The sequence below is a fragment of the Cynara cardunculus genome (assembly GCF_001531365.2).
Source record: "Cynara cardunculus var. scolymus isolate 2C chromosome LG 10, CcrdV1, whole genome shotgun sequence".
Classification (NCBI taxonomy): Eukaryota; Viridiplantae; Streptophyta; class Magnoliopsida; order Asterales; family Asteraceae; genus Cynara; species Cynara cardunculus.
In genome coordinates this window covers 21,310,121-21,330,923 of record NC_037537.1, presented here as the reverse complement: position 1 = coordinate 21,330,923, position 20,803 = coordinate 21,310,121, and the positions used below count along the sequence as shown (strand labels likewise).

Genomic DNA, 20,803 nt, shown 5'->3' with positions numbered 1-20,803 from the left:
GTAAATAAATCAAAATTATTGTGATACCATCATACACAACCTTTGATACAACATATAAACTAAATTCACAGACTTAATATACTACTATCAATCGAACGTAATTAATACGAATTTAGGGGTTGTTTGTTTATCTCTTACTAGTTTCATTAAAATACAACTTTTGAATCATTAAGAGTTGAATCTTGTTTGACAAAAAAAAAATATGTCTCTTAATAATTCTAAAACATTCTAACTGATTTTATATTTTGGGCTTTCCTTAATCATGGTTTCATTGTAAACAATTACCAAAATTATATTTCATTTTAGACTCTATGACAATAAGCCTCTCTAAAATGAACGGTTATATTAATTAAATATAAATAGAGACAACTTTTTATATACATTCTACACCGGAGTTTTGCCGGGAGTTCATAAAAATCAGTTTGAATCATCCAAACATTGCCAATCTTAGTTCTAAAATCACGAATAACCCAAGACCCATCTTGGATTTATTCGAAATCAGATGGGATTTTTTCAATTTCAGAAACACACCCATGAAGATTGGATCGTAGAGGAGAAGAAGTTAAAGAGACACAGTTGATCACCAACAGCATCCCCGTTTACTCGCTCTCATCTTCGTTTCAAATCCATGGAGCTCTCACACTCTCTCTCTTCAACCCCATGCGTATATATAGGCCATGGCAGAAGCATGGAAGTTCTGTGTTGTTTGGTTCAATTAGAGCCTCTCAGATCATATCCGAACACCGGTCAGATAACAACCTCACGTTTCACTCACCAATCCCTTTTGTCTTTTTGTCTGAATTTGGATATACGTATATATAATTGTTATCGGATAAATGGAGGATGATTTTGAGGTTCCGACTGCCGGGAAATTCAACGACAGCGACGAAGAAGACGGCATCGGCGAGGATATGGATGTACCGGAGGGTGCACCAGTCGGTAAAGTTGGAGAGGAGAACGAGATCGGAAAAGATGGGTTGAAGAAGAAGATTCTTAAGGAAGGTGATGGCTGGGAAACCCCCATTAATGGCGATGAAGTTGAAGGTATTGTTGTACATTTCTTCAAAATTCAATCATTAATCATTTGCATGATTCTGTGTTCATTACTGTCACCCTGATGAATTTTGATTTGGGGATTCCATTATTAAACTAGAATTCAAAAAAAAAATGTCTAGAATCTGAAGAGAGATCTGATTCAAATCATAATGTAGTGTTCCGATTGGTGCTTGATCGATTGGCGTCAATTTTGCAGTTCATTATGTGGGAAGTTTACTTGATGGAACTCGGTTCGATTCAAGCTTCGATCGAGAGATGCCCTTTAAGTTCAAGCTCGGGCTAGGTAAGAGTAATTCTTAACAATTTGAAGCTATAACTCTTCTTTCAAATTGTGTTTCTAACTATCTATAGTTAGTGTTCTTGAATTTATGCGGGATTTCGAGACTGTTTGGTTGGTTTTCTATCAAGTACTGAATGGATAAATTTGTACAGTGTGGTTTATGTCTGTATAGATTTGAGAACTTTTTGGTTGAGAGGCTTTTTCATAGATGGGAGGACCGTGCTTTTTAATTGGGAGGATATATTTGGAAAAAACTTGGCTTTCTGCATAAAGCTTCTACTGAATAACTATATCGTTAAGCCACTACCAAACAATCATGTATAACTGAACGAATAAGTTGCGAGTCCCATTAAGCTGCTAACAAGCATGCACGTAGCAGATTTGGGTTTCAAATTGGAGAAAAGTTTGTTCTAAATTCATGTATTGAAGGAGAAATGAAGATGAAATCCACCTAAATACAAAATAAAACATCAAGAACTGTTTAAAGGAATAGCAAAAGTTTCTGCTAATTAATGTTCACTTTCCTTGAGTTCTGGTTCTAAGAATCAAGATATGGAATCTTGAAAACATGGATTGATGATCTTGATGAGTTTCTAAATTGGGAATTGTACTATTTACAGGACATGTGATCCAAGGATGGGATGATGGTATCAAGACTATGAAAAAAGGCGAAAAAGCCCTTTTCACGATACCTCCTGGTCTTGCATACGGTGAATCTGGATCACCTCCGACCATCCCCCCAAATGCAACACTTCAGTTTGAAATCGAGTTGATCTCGTGGACCAAAGTGAAAGATATATGCAAAGATGGAGGTATATTCAAGACGATACTGACTGAAGGAGAGAACTGGCAGACTCCTAAAGATCCAGATGAAGTGATGGGTACACTATCAGTAGTCGATCACTTGTTCTTTGTTATCGATTTTCTGATCAATGTTGCACTATGATTTCATGTGACATGGGCTCCTGTTATACAGTTAAGTTCGAGGCTCGGCTTGAGGATGGAGGCTTAGTTTTGAAAGTTGATGAAGTTGAGTTCACTGTGAAAGATGGTAAGTAGTTTTTTTCGTTTTAGAATTCAGTTTCGTTTTCTTCAACGTTCTCTAGAACACTAACATAGGAAAACGGGCGCTACTTTCCAAAGAGGGTGTTATATAAAAAGACTACTAGGCTCGCTTTATTTCAGAAGTGTCTTAAAAAGGACTTGGGATGCCCAAAAGTATCCTATGAACTTATTGTAACACCTTTATAACGTGTGATTGTTTGGTCTTGTAAACTTAAGTCCTATAAAGTAGTCTATTAGAATATTTATACATATTTGGTGTTCTATAAAGCCGATTTAGTAGTTTTTCCTACAAACATACTTATGAGACGATATATGTGCAGGGTGTTTCTGTCCTGCTTTATCAATAGCTGTGAAAACAATGAAGAAGGGTGAAAAGGCCCTCCTTACTGTGAAGCCACAATGTGAGATATTTGAATCTTGATCAACACAAAAATGTCGTTTAATTTCATATGCACGAAGATTGAATCTTGATGCCATATTTCGACGTTATTTCTGTCATAGATGCATTTGGAGAGAAAGGCCGGGAACCAGCAGGTGGCGACGAATGTGTTGTACCGCCAAACACCACCCTCCAAATAACGCTCAAGTTGGTTTCATGGAAGACTGTTTCCGAAGTTACAACTGACAGGAGGGTTCGAAAGAAAATCTTGAAGGAGGGAGAAGGTTACGATCATCCAAACGATGGTGCAATTGTTCAAGGTTTGCTTCTTCTTCTCCTTGGCGTCGTGGGATAAACTTGATTAATATATGCAGAAGTAGGAATAATGGCACCTGAAATAATATTGTTTCCATTCGTTTTTTGTTGATTCTTTATAGTGAAACTGGTCGGGAAACTCCAAGATGGAACCGTGTTCGTGAATAGAGGAGACGATGAGGTGCCATTCGAGTTCAAAATAGATGAAGGTGAGCACCACTTTCGTACAAAACCGTATCGATGATTACCTTCTTTGAAACAAATGGAAACTAATGTGTTTTACATTAACTGCAAGCATATGGACAATGTAGCATACGGGTCGATCACTGGGAGCAATGGTCTAAGTACTTGATCCACTATAAATCATAAACTAGCTGTGTAACAAACGGAGAGGGTGACCACCCAAATATGGTATAAATGGTAATGCGACGCAATTTGCGCTAAATATGAACATAGTGGGAGATTCAAATAAGAAAGATAAATATTATGAGAATGTAAGAAGGAAAGGTTCATATGTGAATCATTGAAAAGATCCATTTGAAGATGCATATGTGAACCCATATGAATAATCTGCGATTTTTTTCAGATTTTCTCAGTCAATCACATATGAACTCCCCTTAACCTTCTCTTCTTACTTTCTCACGATATTTAGCTTTCTTATTTGAACCGGCCCCTATTAACATGTTAACCAAAAGTAACATGCAAAACAATTAACTAAACACTAAAACTACATGCAATAAAATGACTTAACAAAAACACCTGAGCTAACAACCAATTTTGGATGAGTTCTTATGGCAGAACAAGTTATTGATGGACTTGATAGAGGTGTAAAGACCATGAAGAAGGGTGAAGTTGCATTGCTAACTATTCATCCAGAATATGCATTTGGTTCGATCGAATCACATCAGGAATCCGCTACCATTCCTGCAAATTCCACTGTGCATTACAACGTCGAGTTGATTTCATTTGAAAAGGTAGCTAAGCTATTGCTATTTCCAGCATCTTTATGCAAATGTTTGATCTTTTTATCGTTCTTGAAGAATGTGTGTCGATAAACAGATGAATTAACGTAAAACCATTGATGATCACAGGAAAAAGACTCGTGGGAACTAAGTACACCAGAAAAGATTGAAACTTCTGGGAGAAAGAAAGAAGAAGGGAATACCCTTTTCAAGAGAAAAAAATACGAGCGGGCTTCCAAGAGATACGAGAAGGTAATTCATTCGAACGGTATTCTCTAAATATGTAGAATTGTTGAATCTTTGTAACAAAGATATCAACCATACAAAGTTTTTTTCAAAATTTAGCTAATCACACGTCCTTTTCTTGGGTCACTTGGATAAATGACTTTAAATTCAGTTTTTGAGGTCGATCAGCTAAATAGCCAGCTTTTTTCTATGACACAGGCTCTTAGTTACATCGAATACGATTCTGCTTTCAGTGACGACGAGAAACAGCAGGCGAAGGTGCTAAAAATCAGCTGCAATCTGAACAATGCTGCCTGCAAACTGAAACTGAGAGACTACAAACAAGCAGTAAAACTTTGCACAAAGGTTTTAGATGCCGACAGCAAGAATGTTAAAGCACTTTACAGGAGAGCCCAAGCATACATTCAGCTCGTCGATTTGGATCTTGCCGAGCTCGATATCAAGAAAGCACTCGAGATCGATCCTGATAATAGGTACCCTCTAATCTTTCACTTTTGACTTCGAAACAAGTCAAAAAACCATCATAAGAGTTTGCTTTTCGATACCTTAAATTGATCAGGGATGTGAAGTTGGAGTACAAGCTGTTGAGAGAAAAGGTGAAGGAGTATAACAAGAAAGATGCCGAGTTTTATGGAAATATTTTCGCGAAAATGAACAAACTGGAACACCTTGATTCTGCAGTAAGTCGCGATCGATCCTTCCTTTTTTGGAAAGGTTTACGAATTGAGATATACCGGTTTTGTATGTAAAGATTGGTTGTTAACTGTATTTTTTGGGTCAAACTGCAGAATGGAGCAAGAAAGCAGGAGGCAGTTCCTATGACGATCGATAGCAAGGCGTGATGATAGAATCCCGACTGGTTTTCTTGACGGAAATGCGATCAAGCTATGAATATGATTACGCTTCGCTAAGCTTGTTTTGTTATCGAGAAAGTTGTGGTTTTGTTTCGTAATAAGAACTCAGCCAATTTTCTGATGTTCCAATAAGTTATCTAGCGGTCCTTTGTTATTAAAAGATGCGAAATAACGAACTTGAAAGCTAGATTCAGTACCTCGATGATAGATGCAAAGAAGGCCCGAAAAAGCCCGATGCATGAAAAGCCTGGTCCTAGCAAGTCTGAATCCCAGGCCTAAAAGCCCGACCGGGCCAAGTTGTTTCTGAAAGCCCAATAGGACCCAGGCCTGAAATAGTCCAAAAACCGTATCAAGCCTATTTTTACACCCAAAATCCGGTAAGAAAAGCTGGGTCCTTTCTTGTAAACGGGCTTCGAACTTCAAAGGGCAGGGTGGGTCCCATGCATTTCGGGGCATTTTTCTAGTATTATGGAGTGCTTTACAACAAAAATACTAAGGTTCTAAATGATATAAGACGTCTCGTCGTGGTGAGGCTAAGCCTCAAGCTTTGGGAGCTATAGTGAGGTCATGATGTTTCTTAATGCGTGACTTATGACGACAAATCTCTATATCATATATAATATTATGTGTATAAGCAAACGTTTTCTACTGTTACTCAATGAGTCAAAAATAATAAGCAATTTAATGAGGGTATATGTTAAAAACAACAAATAAGACATTGAAAATGTAGAAAAAATCAAATATTGTGTTAAAAAGGCTATGCACTAGGCCATGGTGTACCATATATTTAACTTTGCATGATATATATATATATATAGGCATGACACATCATAACGACCGTTACGGCGAACCTATTAAAACAGTGTAAAATACAAGCCATTTAAAAATTATTGAATTTTTTTTAAAGATCATGAACTTGAAAATAAATAATACTTAAACCGGTTGTAAATAACTCAACTTAAAAAAATATATGAAAATTTGGTCCTAAAATAGATAATTTTTTTTAATGCTATTAGTTATTTCTAAAAAAATACGACACAAAATGAAAATTGATTTAAAATTGTTACTATTATTTTGTATTTGATACCAAAAAAAAAAAAAAAAAACTTAAGTCTGAAGTAAAGCGTGCATGAAGTCCGACTTCAAAGTATGATTAAATCAAATATTTTTGTCGACCTCAGCATAAGGTTCGTTTAAAACAGTGACGGATCCATAAACTTTTATAGTTAGGGGCACACTTAGGGGTGTAGAAGAAATTTTTCAAAACCCAATAATTCATCCGGATGAAAAAGGTTGGGTTTTCCTTTTCAGCTTAAATAATTCAATTAACCGAATAAATATAACTTATACAAGTCAATTTTCAGTTGACTTTTTACTAATTCATCGAGATGTATAATTTTTATATTTTATATTTCGAACGAAAATATCAGTGTGTGCCACAAATGGACCAATTAACAATCATGATATTAAGTTGGAACCCTTGCCTTGTTTTTGTTGGGGGCCCTTACCTTGTTCTTATCGGACATATAATATAAAATTTTACTAAACAAATCTTTTTATAGTTTTTTTTTTTAAATAAATGGTGGATTTGGTGGGGGCCTAGGACCCCTACCACCATGCACTCATCAGAAAAATAAGTTTGCAGTATAACTTCAGACTTATACTCCTAAAATAACTCTCAAGTAAAACTCTTCAAACTTCAGAACTATGTTATTAAAATATTTAATATACTTCAGAATAGGTAAATTATCATCTATTCCAATATTTATTTTTTATGGAGAAATTTTTTCTTTGATTTACTTTCCATTCTAAAAAAATATTTTGGAGATTTGTTAAAAAAGAGAACTTCAAAAAACATTTGAATCCTTTTTTATTTGAAATGCTCAAACTTTTAATATTTATCATGTTTCGTATTTCTTTAAATCTGATTATTTTAACTTAAAAACAAAAAACGATATAACTTATTGTAATGAGTCGGAAGGTTAAACTTATTCAAAAACTTTTTATTACCGGTTTGACACCGGTATAAGTTGTTTATCCAAACACTCAAAAGTGTTTATTACTAGTACCACACCGAAATAAATAAATAAGTTGTTTTTATAAAAAATCCCAAACACCCCCTATCTCTGATTTGTCAAATATAACATTTTTGATATTTTCAGTTTTGAAATTACAAGATGGTTATCATGGTTTGCAAAAACGTCTAGATTTGATCTCTTTCTATAATGACGTCAAAGAGACATCTTTGTAATAGACAAAATCAATTATATGGTTTCGGCACTTATGGTTTTTAATTGGGTAAAAGACAAAAAATTATAAAAGAACGAAAATTTATTTAATGAAAAGAAAGAAACCAAATTGAAACGTTTTCGCAAACACAATTATTTATTTATTGCTTGAATTTTGAAAGAAATGGTCAAAAAGGTAATCCCACGAAGAATGTACGTGGCACGTGATGAGTGAAGTAGGTTCTATTATGTATGATCAAATCAAGGGCTTTAATCTACGAACAAAGGGGGAAACGTTTCTCTCTTGTTCTTCCCTTCGACTCAAAAGATCGCCGGAAATCGAGGGACGGATTTCCTGATCTTTTAGTTTCTTTTCCTTATTTACTCTACGATTATATGAAACGTTATTTTCATCATCGTTGTGTTCCATGAATTTTTGTTGAAACAGAAGGAAATTCGATAGGGGACAACGATTTTGTTCTAGGAATTTATCTGGGTTTTTACCGGCCGATCAGCTATGTTGTCGTTACAGAGCGATCCAAGGCAAGTTCAACAGCTACAGCAACAGCAACAGCAGACTGCTAGGGTTTCTTATAATAATGGTGATCATCAGCGGGAATCTTCGTATCTTTTGTCAACTGAAACTGCTCCGACATCGTCGAATGCTACTCTTAAACTATCGCAAGGACTGGAGTCTCGTGAAGGTTTGAATTTTATTTTTGTCACTGTTTTAGAGGATGATACATAGATTTGATTGTTGTGTGTCAGTGTGTTCTTCTTACAGTTCTTGTTATTTTCATATGGGATTTTAAACTTTTTAGGGTTTTGGAACTTGTGAACCATAGTCCCTCTATTTTCGTGCCTTCTTAAATAGATGGTTTCTTGGCGAATCAAAATTTCGTAAGTGATATGTTCATGCTTGTAGCCCTTGACATTAAGTCTATCTAAGATTGTAAATTGGGACTCCACTCTTGGGAAGTGTGAAAGCTTTGAAGTGGAAGGCAAGAGAACATGTAGGAGAGGGTGATTAAACAATGGAAAAAGATAGGGTATTACATTGCTGATCCCATGTCCAGCAAGAGAGTTAGAGAGGACCCTCTGAGAAGTTATGAACTAAACTCAGCTAGAATTGCGTTCGGTTGGAATTGCATCCGAGGGTTGTGTTAGAAATTTTAAAATTGCGAAAGGCAATTACTGTAGCTACTTGATGTTCCATCTGTACTTTGTTGGCATGAATTAGTCTTTCTTTTTGTGGTTTTTGGCGAAGCATCTAATGTCAAGCAAGTGTATTACAGCTACCGAAGACATGCTCATGTCCGTTGCTCATCAGAGTTACAAGACTGGCGATTTTAGACAGGCTTTGGATCATAGCAAGGCTGTTTATGACAGAAACCCAATGCGATTAGATAATCTACTTCTCCTGGGTGCAATTTATTACCAGGTTAGTTCACTGCATGCTGGGTGGTTTATTACTTTCTGCAATCAGTCATTGGCTAACCTTGATAAGACATGTTCACCGTCTTTTCAGTTGCATGATTTTGATATGTGCATTGCAAAGAATGAAGAGGCTCTATGTATTGATCGAAATTTTGCCGAGTGCTATGGGAATATGGCAAATGCATGGAAGGTGATACACAAATACACAATATTAGATTTTATGGTGCAGGCCTTCTTTATATTGTTTGAGCATGCCGAACCTAAACTATGTCTTTTGACCTTACAGGAAAAGGGCAATATTGATGTTGCTATCCGTTACTATTTAGTTGCCATTGAGGTATGTAACATTCTAGTTATATTTGAACTGATAAATATTTGCTGGGGAACCGATGACTACCAATATTTACCCATTCACTTAAAACACTACCAATGCCATCACATGCCAAATGCACCTGGAAGGAACCTCTAATGAAGTACCAAAGGAGAAGAGAAAACATGGAAAATTAGGTTTTTATTCCCATTATAATACATCAACGGTGCCCATATCATTTGTCCTTGTACATAAAATTATGTGATGTATAGATTTTATTTGTCTTCATGGTTCCCCGCATCCTCCATTGTGTTTTGATGTTTTTAGTGTGGAGAAAGATTCCGGTGATGGAGTGGGTGACAGTTGGAAGCACATTGAATTTTTTGAGAAGTCAATTTTGATAACTACATGGTATTATACAACTGTTCTTTTCAAATTGCCTTTTATATATGTGAGGCCCTTTTTTAATTGCAGAATATAATTAACATAAATCCAACTGTCAATGTAATGTACAATTGAACATGACATTTTTAGCCACTACGAGCTACTATGAATGGGAAGACTGAATCATTTAAAGAAAAACCAATTGCTTTGTACGCAAAATGCTGATACACTACAATAGTATTTCAGTACTCAGTTGGACCAAATAACATTCCCTTTGGCTTACATATGCATATAATGCTTCTTGGGGAGAACTGGCATGAGTTGCGTGTCAAGAATTACATACCATGCACTACCACTCGAACTATGTGGCATTGGTTATGAAGCAGTGAACCATGACATGTATGGACAAGATGATGTTTCATTGTGCACTCAATTAACTTCATATACAATGCGTTTATACTTAGCATCTGTCAAACCACAGTTCTCACATCTTAAGGCGTTTCTCTTTACCTTCAACTTCATATCACCGCCTTGTCTAGCGTCGTCTATTCACATGATATCACATGGAAAACATAAACCATTGGACAACATCTCCTATGTTGCTTGTGACAGTAGCTAATCAGTGACCAAACAACAATGGGGCTGTTTGGATGCGCGTTTTGTAACTGATTATTGCAATAATCAGTTTTTAATGTTCAGATGAGCTGATTTTGCTTCTAATTATCTGATTATTTAGGGGCTAAATAATTAATTTTGAGTAATTAGTTCTGTATAGTACCTGTTTGCAACAAAGCTGCAACAGAACTGATTATCAAAGGGTAAAATAAAAATACCTATTTCCCATCTTTTAACGTAGTCTGTGACTTTCACACCCATTTTACAAGACATCTCTCTTTTTCACAAGAATGTCGTTTTGGTCATTTTATTTATTAATTTTTTAAATAATCAAAATCTATCGAAACGCTTGACTAATTGAATATTTTATTACAACTTCAAATAATAGAAATCACATCCATAAACTGTTCCATGTTACCATCGATCATCTGATTCTGATTATTCTACATCATATAAGCACTTTCAAAACGCACATCCAAACACCTCCAAAGACAAACATTACAAATGAGTAATGATTTACCAAATTGAGATTTGATCGAGACTCGTAAATGTGTTATGAATAATTTACTTTGGCAGCCTTATTATAGTCTCATCAAACCGTACAGGAATTTTTAAAATGACATTCTCTACTATTATGAGAAGAGTTCACAGATCGAGGACAAAATGGATGCTAATTTTTTGGTATCTCCAGTAGAATTAGGTAGCAAATAATAGGTGCTCCGTGCATGTTTGCTTGATCCATCTTCTCTTTTGCACGGGTGGAGGTGGGAATTTGAATGGCTTAGTTGCGCCTTAAGGTGAACTTACTTCTTGTTGAAGGTTTGATGTCATGGAGCCATATTGACTTCTACCTTCTGACGTTGTCTGCCTTTATCCATATATCTCTCCAATTTTTGTTAAATCCACTCATCTCATTTATGATTGATGCAGCTTCGTCCAAATTTTGCTGATGCGTGGTCGAACTTGGGAAATGCGTACATGCGAAAAGGAAGGCTTTCTGAAGCTGCTCAATGCTGTCGCCAGGCTCTTTCATTGAATCCCCATTTGGTAGATATTTAGCCTGCTTTTTTCTGTTCATTTATATAAGCAATCACCAGGTTATTTGAGGTTCTTCTATTTCTCTGTGTCTGTAGGTTGATGCACACAGTAACCTTGGGAACTTGATGAAAGCTCAAGGATTGATGCAAGAAGTAAGAAATATTGAATTGCATGTTCTATATCTCATTATCGTTTGTCTGCATTGGAAATTATGTCATAACTATGGAGGAATTAAAATGCTTAGACCACCTTGCTACATGTTATTCTTTTCTGAGGTATAAATATACACACACATACGGCAAATACTGAACCCTTGACCTCCTGGGAGGCTGGGCTCTGTCGGTAATCCAGGTACCGTTGGGCCAATGATCCTTTGGTTACATGTTATACTTCATGCCATCCATTGTGGGTCAACTATCTTCATTTATCGATCCAACATGATATTGCACCATTTCTGTTCATACCATAGTAATGTGTAACTATCATCTTTTTGTGGTTTCTCATAGTCCCTTTTGTACTCTTTTGTTTTCCTTTTGACTCCTAGGTCTGTTGCTCATAGCCGCTAAAGAACTCCTGGTCATTTTGTTCATGCCGCAAACCTTGTCTCTTAAGATTTCTAAGTTATAGATTGTTGTGTCTGTCTATTCACTGCATTCATGCATATGTAAGCATGAAGACCCATCAAGGATTTTCTTGTCAACATTATGGTGAGTTCTTTTGTTGCTCCTTGCAATATATCGAGAAATATTTCTTGAACAGGCATACAGTTGCTACTTGGAGGCGCTCCATATACAACCAACTTTTGCCATTGCCTGGTCCAACCTTGCTGGCCTTTTCATGGAGTCGGGCGATCTTAGTAGGGCACTCCAATATTACAAGGTAAGAAGATTTGGATCCCTCTTCAGAAAGAAGTTTAAATCTAATAACAAAATCAACTGATAGCTGGGTTCATAAAGAATGCTATGATTTGTAAAAGAATTCTGCACCTTTTTATAAAGTAAATTGTTTACCTACCTATTTTGGTTTGTTGTCAACGGTATGGATATGTATGCAAACACACCTGCACATCATGTATAGGGTTGTAAACAAGTTGAGCAAGTCGAGTAGGAGGTTATTCAAGCTCGGCTTGAAAAATAATATCTGGCTTGAGCTTGAGCTCTAATAACCTTTTCAAAGTAGGGCTCGAGCTCGAATATTTTTTTGATTGTTCGAGCTCGAGCTTTGATGCTCGTTTAACAAACTTGAGTTACACCTTACACCTAAAATTCCATTTATTGGCTCGAGCTCGATTATTTATATGTTTTAATTGTATTTTTATGAACGTATGAACATGTTTGGCTCGAAAAAGTGTATGCTCGAATGGCTCCGCTCGAATCAAAAAATTTACTCGAGCTTTCGAACGCACAAAGTCAAACATTGTAGTTATAAAGCTTGACTCGTTAGGTTAAACGAGTTCTATTTTGTGTTCGAGATCGACTTGAGCTCGAGAATTATTAAGCTCAAGCTCAAGATAAATGAGCTCAAGCAAGACCTAATCATGTAAATGTTTGTATTGTATTCTTTGGATCAATTGTCATTGCTGTTATTGAGCCTTTCAGGAGGCTGTCAAGCTCAAACCAACGTTTTCTGATGCCTATCTGAACTTGGGGAACGTATACAAGGTGAAGATTATGTTGTTTCCATGATAAGATTCAGGATCGCCAGATCAAGATTATGGCTATATGATTTTTATTTTGCACTTCACAGGCTTTGGGAATGGCTGCTGAAGCTATTGTTTGTTATCAACGAGCTCTTCAGTCCAAACCAGATTATGCTATGGCTTTTGGTGAGCAGGCTTTTCTATTTTGTGTTTTCCTTCAATTCGCACAAAATAGTTGATTTGATTGTTTATGTTAGAAGACGGAAACCATGATATATATTGAATAATAACAAACTTTTTCTGCTTGCACTTATGGGGGGTTGCAAGCCATCTTTTATCCTGAGCTGAGTTTATTCAGAGTGATTGATAGTCCTTTTGGAATGGTGTCCCAGGCTATGCCTGGACTAATCCCTGAAAATTGTGACTGCAAGAAATCAACCCTGATAAACTCAATGGCTACAATTGTTGCCTGGGCAGATGGGATATTCCACCACATCCCCCAGGACCTCAGCCACTATGACACAACCCTTGCGGTTGTTATTGGTAGTCTTGAGGTCAAATAGTTTTCTTCTTTGACCAGGACACCAACAAGGGCATTGGGAATAGTTTATCTGAGTTGTCACTTTTTGGTTGCAATCTTCTTTGTCATAGTCGATACTGAGTGTAAGTAAAATAAATTCAGTATCTAAGGTTTACATAATCATTTCAATTGACAAGAAATTTTGATCACTGCCACCAAATGGTATATCCTCTAAAGTAATACAGTGACCCACCAAGTTCATTAAGGTTGTTTAATGAACTGATTTAAGATTTCTTTCATTCTACATTAGTTGTAAAATATCTTTCCTCAAATCAGTATGGTTACAAATCGTTTTTATTTTCACATCAAATCAGGGAATCTAGCTAGCATATTTTATGAGCAAGGTAGCCTGGAGATGGCAATTAACCACTATAAACAGGCAATTGCTTGTGATGCTGGGTTTTTGGAGGCATATAACAATCTGGTGAGTTTGTTTTCTGCCCCAATCTTAGTAACTTCGTTTTTCTATCTGTGTAGGGTGGACATTTTTTTTGGAAATTGAACTCCAGATTTCTTTTTCATTTGGTTATAAATCTTGGTTTTTGTTAACTAGGGAAATGCACTCAAGGATGCTGGCAAAGTTGAGGAAGCCATTCATTGTTATCGTGTAGGTTATGGTTGACATTTGCTTCTACATACATACTTATTTATTTTGCTGACTCAATTCTACATTTTATATCTAGCAATGCCTTTCTCTCCAACCTAGCCATCCCCAGGCCCTCACTAACCTTGGGAATATATACATGGAATGGTATGTTTGTTAGTTCATATTGATTGTAAGATTGGGTTTTTTACGTTGAAATATGCAAGTAAACTGGTCCTAAAAGAGATGTTTGTGATCTTCAGGAACATGATGACTGCTGCTGTTCAATGTTACAAGGCAACTTTATCTGTAACCACAGGATTATCTGCTCCTTTTAACAACCTTGCAATAATATACAAGCAGCAGGTAGCTCTCTCTCTCTTAAAACTAATTGACATTCTTGCTTTTGCAGTTTCAGTGTGGCTATTTGCTAAAACTAGCATGAATATCTCATGTGCAAAGTAGCATATGTTGGAGTATTTTCTGTTATTATGTTCCAACACAATGTGTTCTAAAACCTGATATAAAATATGAATTTAATAACAGGGTAATTATGCTGATGCGATATCTTGCTACAATGAAGTTCTTCGGATTGATCCTCTTGCGGCTGATGGTCTTGTTAATCGCGGAAACACTTACAAAGAGATTGGGAGGGTGAATGAAGCAGTTCAAGATTATTCACGGGCTATTGTTATCCGCCCAAACATGGCAGAAGCTCATGCAAATCTGGCTTCAGCTTACAAGGACAGGTATTTAAAGCTTGTTTGGTTTGTTGAGACATGTTAGATCGGTCATGTTCATGTGTGAATATGTTTAAACTCCCATGATGGAAATTTTTGTAGTGGGAATGTGGAAGCAGCTATTAAAAGCTACAGACAAGCGTTGGCTATACGCCCTGATTTTCCTGAAGCCACTTGTAATCTGCTACACACTTTACAGGTATATCTTGGAAAGTAATATATTACTTTGTCACCTATGTTGCAATATTTTGTAGTCTTGAATTTCTCTTCAATGTTAAACTCGCCTATGCCCCTTAGACTTCCGTATACTTACAGCAAGCATGCTCACTGGGATGCTGTTATATGCTGCTTTGGTACATGTTTGTGATTGCTATTTCTCCACTCCAAATGTTTGATTCATCAGTGATATACTACATTAAACTCAAAAGTTGTTAAAAGGCTGAAGGCGCACTTAGGCGTGACCGGGTTCTGGGGCCTAGGTGTGAGGAGCAGGCGTGAGGCGTGGGCCTCTGGAATGCAAGGCGCATCTTATCAATACACACACACACTCACACACACACAGGTACACACACCAAGTCTCCAGTGCAGCAACCAACAGTACATCGATAGAGGCAGAAGGGTTTAAAGCGTGAGCCTTGAAGGAGAAGTTTTAAGTTCTGGGTATTTATAGAGAAGGAGGGTTGTTAAGGACTTGGTATTTAATATTAGGGTTTGACTTATGTCATCTATTTAATAACACTTCTTTTAGGAAATCTAGGAGATGAGAAGATGAGAAAGCTTACTTAATATTAGGGTTTAACTAGGTATTTAGTAACTCTTTATGAGGCGCACCTAGGTCCACAAGGCGCCTCAGCCAAGGCGCAGTGTCTTAGTGAGCCTTGTGAATGCGCTGACACCTGACTTGGAAAAAGCCCAAGACCTTGAGCCTCAGAGCCTAGGCACGCCTCAGGTACGCTTTTAACAACCATGATTAAACTGAAATTAAGTTATGTTGTAATTGTGAGCTGAAACTCTTGAGTGGGCTATCTTTACTTTTTCTGGGATGATACTAGTAGAATTAGAACTGACGAGGATCTAGCAGATAGAAAATGTTGGATGAAACAAGTGATTCCTTCAATTTTTTGAATGTGAGGATTCTGATTGACCACCCCAGCCTGGCTTCAGTTACTGTGGTGACTTGTATATTTGTCTAATCTTGGATCAATTATTAATGTACTCATTTTCATTCATAACTCTCTTGCCATCTAAGTTCATGTAGTTTATGATCTTGGCATCATCTGCGGTCTTGCTTGCAGTACATCATGAATTGCCTCATGTAGTGGGTTGTTTCTTTAAATCAATGAGAATTGACAAACATTTCTGGTGGCATCTGACAGATCTCAAATAGATATGCCATTTTCATTAAACAATAAGTGGCAGTTGGTGTAATGCAAAGACTATCATCACAAAGATCTAGAGTATGATACATCTTCTGTAGAGGAGCCGTTTACTTTGATCTTTCACTTTTCTCCTTTCTACTAAATGATCAAATTTCTCTTTATAGCAAATCCGTCTGTTGAACTAAAATCTTGATACTATTATGATGATGGACGTTGAACTTTCTTCTCCTTGTGCAAAACACTTGTTTCTGGGCGTTTCCTTTATTGTGCTCTAGGCATCACAGTCGGATGTATAACCACAATAGTGCTACTATGCGAAATGTAGGAAATCTATAGTTCTATAATCGCTCAACTGCAAAAGGTTTCTCTTTTCTGCCTTTATTGATGTAGCTTCGATTTGAGTCTGTTTCAAATGCTAGTTACTTATCTGAAAGTATGCAATGCCTAATTCCTTTTCCGTTGAATAACTTGTTCTATGATCATGTCCCTAGTGTGTGTGTGACTGGGATGACAGAACGAGGATGTTTGTTGAAGTAGACGGTGTACTTCGAAGGCAAATTAAGGTTTTGTATAGAATCTGCTTTAATTTATTCTCTTTAATCAACTTCACTTATAGCCTGTTGGTATATCTACAGTATATGTCTAACCAGTTATTTCTTTTTAGACATCGGTCATTCCGAGTGTGCAGCCATTCCATGCGATTGCCTACCCTCTTGATCCTGTTCTTGCCCTTGAAATCAGGTAGATATGTATTTTATGTGGGCTTAGAATCCTGGGTTAATTTGTATAGCTTTGCTGATTGGAATTTTTTTTGTTTTGTTTTTTGTTAGCCGAAAGTATGCCTCACACTGTTCTGTCATAGCAAGTCGTTTTTCTCTTCCTGCTTTCAATCATCCTTTGCCATTGCCGATAAAGGTTTCAGGGGGTAACAAGCGGCTAAAAATTGGGTACATATTAAAGCTTTAAAATTTCTCTTTCAGGCAAGTGATTCTTGAAATATTTTCCTTACCGGTATATTGCTTCTGCTGTAGATATGTCAGTAGTGATTTTGGAAACCACCCTCTGTCCCATCTGATGGGATCAGTATTTGGCATGCATAACAGGGAAAATATTGAGGTTTTAGTTCTGATCTTTAATCTTGTTCTAATTTTCCATAAGTTCTGGTTTCAAAGAAGTTACAAGCTATAATTTTAGGTGTTCTGCTATGCTTTGAGTCCAAATGATGGTAGTGAATGGCGGATCCGTATTCAATCAGAAGCAGAGCACTTTAAAGATGTGTCGGCGATGACGTCGGATATGATTGCAAGGCTGATAAATGAGGATCAGATACAAATACTTGTCAACCTCAATGGTTATACCAAGGTTAGAATAAACTAAACCATCAACTGATTGTGTACTTTATTTTGGCATACAGGGAGGTTAAGGTTTTTGGTTACGATTCGATTGTTATGGCTTTCCGGTAATGTTTTCTTGTGGCATCTAACGGAGGGCTAGTGTCACAGTTTTTCTTCCCTAGCTCTCAAAAGAGATAATATGAACAATTTTTTTTTATTATCATTTTTGTTCCAATTTGTGAGTGTTCGTCCATAATGCACTTCCTTTTGTTGATTTGTGATATGTGAGCAATCCTTGTCTTTTGATATGTAATTTCAGGGGGCTAGGAATGAAATCTTTGCCATGCAACCCGCTCCGATCCAGGTCTCATATATGGGATTTCCTGGGACAACTGGGGCAAACTACATACAATATCTGGTCACTGATGAGGTTAGGGAATTCCTTCTCTCTTTTTTTCTTCGTTCGTTATACATCTTTAATCTTTGCCACACTTTTCACAAGCCGGGAGTCTACATGTAAACAGCCGCTCTACTGTTTGTGATAGAGGTTATGTCTGTGTACATTTTACCTTCCCAAAACTCCACCTGCAGTTGGGATATATGGGTTCGTTTGGTCTGCTTTTGTACATCATCTTTAGTGAATACTAAAATGTCATGGCTGGCTCCTATGACAGTTTGTCTCCCCATTTAAGCTCGTGCATATTTATTCCGAGAAACTTGTGCATCTTCCGCATTGTTACTTTGTGAACGACTATAAGCAGGTAACTTTGGTATCTTCACATAGTTTGGTGGTTACTATGAGACACTTGTCTAACTATTTATCTTGTTATTGTTGGGTTCAGAAAAATCTTGATGTACTTGATCCAAACTGTCAACCAAAGCGGTCTGCGTACGGGTTGCCAGACGACAAGTTCATATTTGCTTGTTTCAATCAGCTTTATAAGATGGACCCTGAAATTTTTATGCATTGGTAACCTTTGTGTTCTTATGGTTGAGTTCAAGACCAATTTGTTTCTAGAAAACACATAACTTTATGCGTGTTTCAGGTGCAATATTCTGAAGCGTGTTCCGAATAGTGCACTTTGGCTTCTCAGATTCCCAGCTGCTGGTGAAATGAGACTTCGTGCCTGTATGTGATCTATTTTATGCTCGTAGAATCTGGAATCAAACTATCTAATGGTTACTGAGCTGCATGATGTTCGTCTATGTAGATGCTGCTGCGCAGGGTGTGAAATCCGACCAGATTATTTTCACTGATGTTGCTATGAAGAATGAACACATTAGACGCAGTTCTTTGGCCGATCTTTGCCTTGACACGTATGCTTACTGAAATTTTCTGTTTGGTGGAAAATATAATTACTTCTTCCGTCCTAAAATATTAATCTAGATTTCTATTTTATTTTGTCCTAAAATAAATGCCTTCTTTCCAGTTTCCAATTATACCCTTAATTAAGTGATGGAGAAAACTCATTACTCCCTCCATTATTATGGATAAAAGTGTCTTTTTTCTTTGTGGACATTTATTTTAGGTCGGAGAACATATATATTTCATCGATGAATCTGATTATTGTGCCAAATGAAAAATACTTTTTCCGTACATTGAATGATTGGTGAGTGTATATGTTTGTGATAGGCCGCTATGCAATGCACATACGACAGGAACAGATGTACTGTGGGCTGGTCTTCCCATGGTGACCCTTCCCCTTGAGAAAATGGCTACTAGAGTTGCTGGTTCCCTGTGTCTAGCCACCGGAGTTGGTGAGGAAATGATCGCCAACAGGTCAGCATTCCATCGACTTATGTATAATATGTCACTACTTCATCCACACTTTTTTTCGTTCTTGTGGAATGAGAAGCCTTCTCATCTCAATGCACGTACCTAGCGGGATAAGCACAATACAATAACTTGTCCCATTTTTGACGTGACATTTGATGGCACAGGACAGGTCTGTGTGGCACAAAACTGCCTATTGTTGAACAAAGATCAGATAGAGATGACGATATTGACAAAATGTTAAAATGAAATCATGGGGATATAACGTATGATGTGGGAGTTGAATGTATTTATTGTTTTAGAGAGATTAAGCTGTCTTGTGGTATTAGTGTTCTGATTTCAATCCATTTGAACTGAGAAATTAAGCTGTCTTGTGGTATGTGAAGCATGAAAGAGTATGAAGAAAGGGCGGTATCTCTAGCTCTAAATCCCTCGAAGCTCCAAGATCTAACGAAAAGACTCAAGTCAGCCCGCCTCACCTGTCCTCTATTTGATACATCCCGTTGGGTGAGTTCTATTTCAATTCTTGATTCTCCACAATCCTTCAAATCTGTTGGCTGATTGAATTCTGTTTGTTTCAGGTGACAAATCTAGAACGATCATACATGAAGATGTGGAATCTGCACTGCGATGGTCGACAACCCCACCACTTCAAAGTCAAGGAAAACGATTCTGATTATCCCTATGATCGTTAGTTAACTGGTTTATAGAATGTATTCGGGAATATATGGATATGTGGTTTGCATAGACTCAACTTTCAAATCAAAGTTTATTTCAAACAAAATTGAACTCATCCACTTTATTTGAACCCTAATCCAGCCTCTCTTACCCACGATAAATGGGCTTATTTAAGCATTCATCTCACAAAAACGGAAAAAGGAAGCCGGAAATTTCACCATACCAGTTGTGAAATCGCTGCCGCTGGCGACGGAGCGAACTTCAGCAACTGTTTAGACCGAAGCCAGGGTTTAACCACCACAACCGCCTCAAAAACCTTGGGATCACCGCTCGTTTTTGAAAACGCTTGGATCTTCAAATAGTATTTCATCCCTGACACTACCTGCTTCTCCGCCTCCATCACTCGATAAAACGTCAGATCTCCGCCGTTTTTAACCGTACCACTGCGGTGTAGACGGTTGTACTCCTCCACGGAGTAGCGGCCGAGGTCTTGAATCTCTTTGTTGGTGTTGACGTCAGTTATCTTACTCCTTCCTCCTAGAATTCCGTTGGCTGCTACAAAAGTTGAAACGAAAATTACGAATGAAAAGGTGATGATGGAGTTTGCCATGGTGATGTGGAGATTCATTTCTGAATTGGATGGTTTATGTAGCGGAAGGAAATGGCGGACACGTAGATGGAAATGAGGGTGTGGCAACACCAACGGCGTGCCGCGTTTCCAAGAGTCCTTGTCCATTATCATATCCTTTTTTATCATGTTTCATATTTATCGGTTCCCAAGATCCAAGATTTTTACTGATTGAAGTTTTTGTCCCATCTTCATCATGTTATGGGCCAAAACTTGATAAATAACGATACAAACATGTCGTTTATCGTGAGTGGGTTTAGAGATTAGGGTCCCCATTAGATTCTCTACTCATCTGCAAA

General features: G+C 37.2%; 3 protein-coding genes across 3 annotated transcripts; 2 read left to right on the top strand and 1 right to left on the bottom strand.

The window, feature by feature from the left end:
• The first annotated feature begins 727 nt into the window (after window positions 1-727).
• On the top strand, window positions 728-5,317 carry LOC112519241 (peptidyl-prolyl cis-trans isomerase FKBP62-like). Its single transcript, XM_025127260.1, has 12 exons — window positions 728-1,044; window positions 1,253-1,339; window positions 1,957-2,217; window positions 2,313-2,387; window positions 2,722-2,802; window positions 2,903-3,100; window positions 3,218-3,304; window positions 3,894-4,069; window positions 4,187-4,309; window positions 4,502-4,776; window positions 4,863-4,983; window positions 5,092-5,317. Exons 1-12 carry the CDS (start codon window positions 837-839, stop codon window positions 5,143-5,145), a joined length of 1,746 nt encoding a protein of 581 aa, XP_024983028.1. The 5' UTR covers window positions 728-836; the 3' UTR covers window positions 5,146-5,317.
• Window positions 5,318-7,680: 2,363 nt separating this feature from the next.
• Window positions 7,681-19,991, top strand: LOC112518943 (probable UDP-N-acetylglucosamine--peptide N-acetylglucosaminyltransferase SEC). Its single transcript, XM_025126749.1, has 28 exons — window positions 7,681-8,089; window positions 8,681-8,826; window positions 8,914-9,012; window positions 9,109-9,159; window positions 11,062-11,178; window positions 11,265-11,321; window positions 11,929-12,048; window positions 12,768-12,830; window positions 12,916-12,994; window positions 13,703-13,812; window positions 13,942-13,995; window positions 14,072-14,139; window positions 14,235-14,337; window positions 14,518-14,720; window positions 14,814-14,910; window positions 16,582-16,653; window positions 16,755-16,831; window positions 16,921-17,037; window positions 17,122-17,206; window positions 17,285-17,452; window positions 17,744-17,854; window positions 18,099-18,185; window positions 18,267-18,394; window positions 18,471-18,553; window positions 18,636-18,741; window positions 19,058-19,204; window positions 19,585-19,705; window positions 19,780-19,991. Exons 1-28 carry the CDS (start codon window positions 7,903-7,905, stop codon window positions 19,891-19,893), a joined length of 2,970 nt encoding a protein of 989 aa, XP_024982517.1. The 5' UTR covers window positions 7,681-7,902; the 3' UTR covers window positions 19,894-19,991.
• LOC112518944 (cysteine proteinase inhibitor B-like) lies at window positions 19,938-20,783 on the bottom strand. Its single transcript, XM_025126750.1, has one exon. It carries the CDS (start codon window positions 20,631-20,633, stop codon window positions 20,091-20,093), a length of 543 nt encoding a protein of 180 aa, XP_024982518.1. The 5' UTR covers window positions 20,634-20,783; the 3' UTR covers window positions 19,938-20,090.
• Window positions 20,784-20,803: the final 20 nt, after the last annotated feature.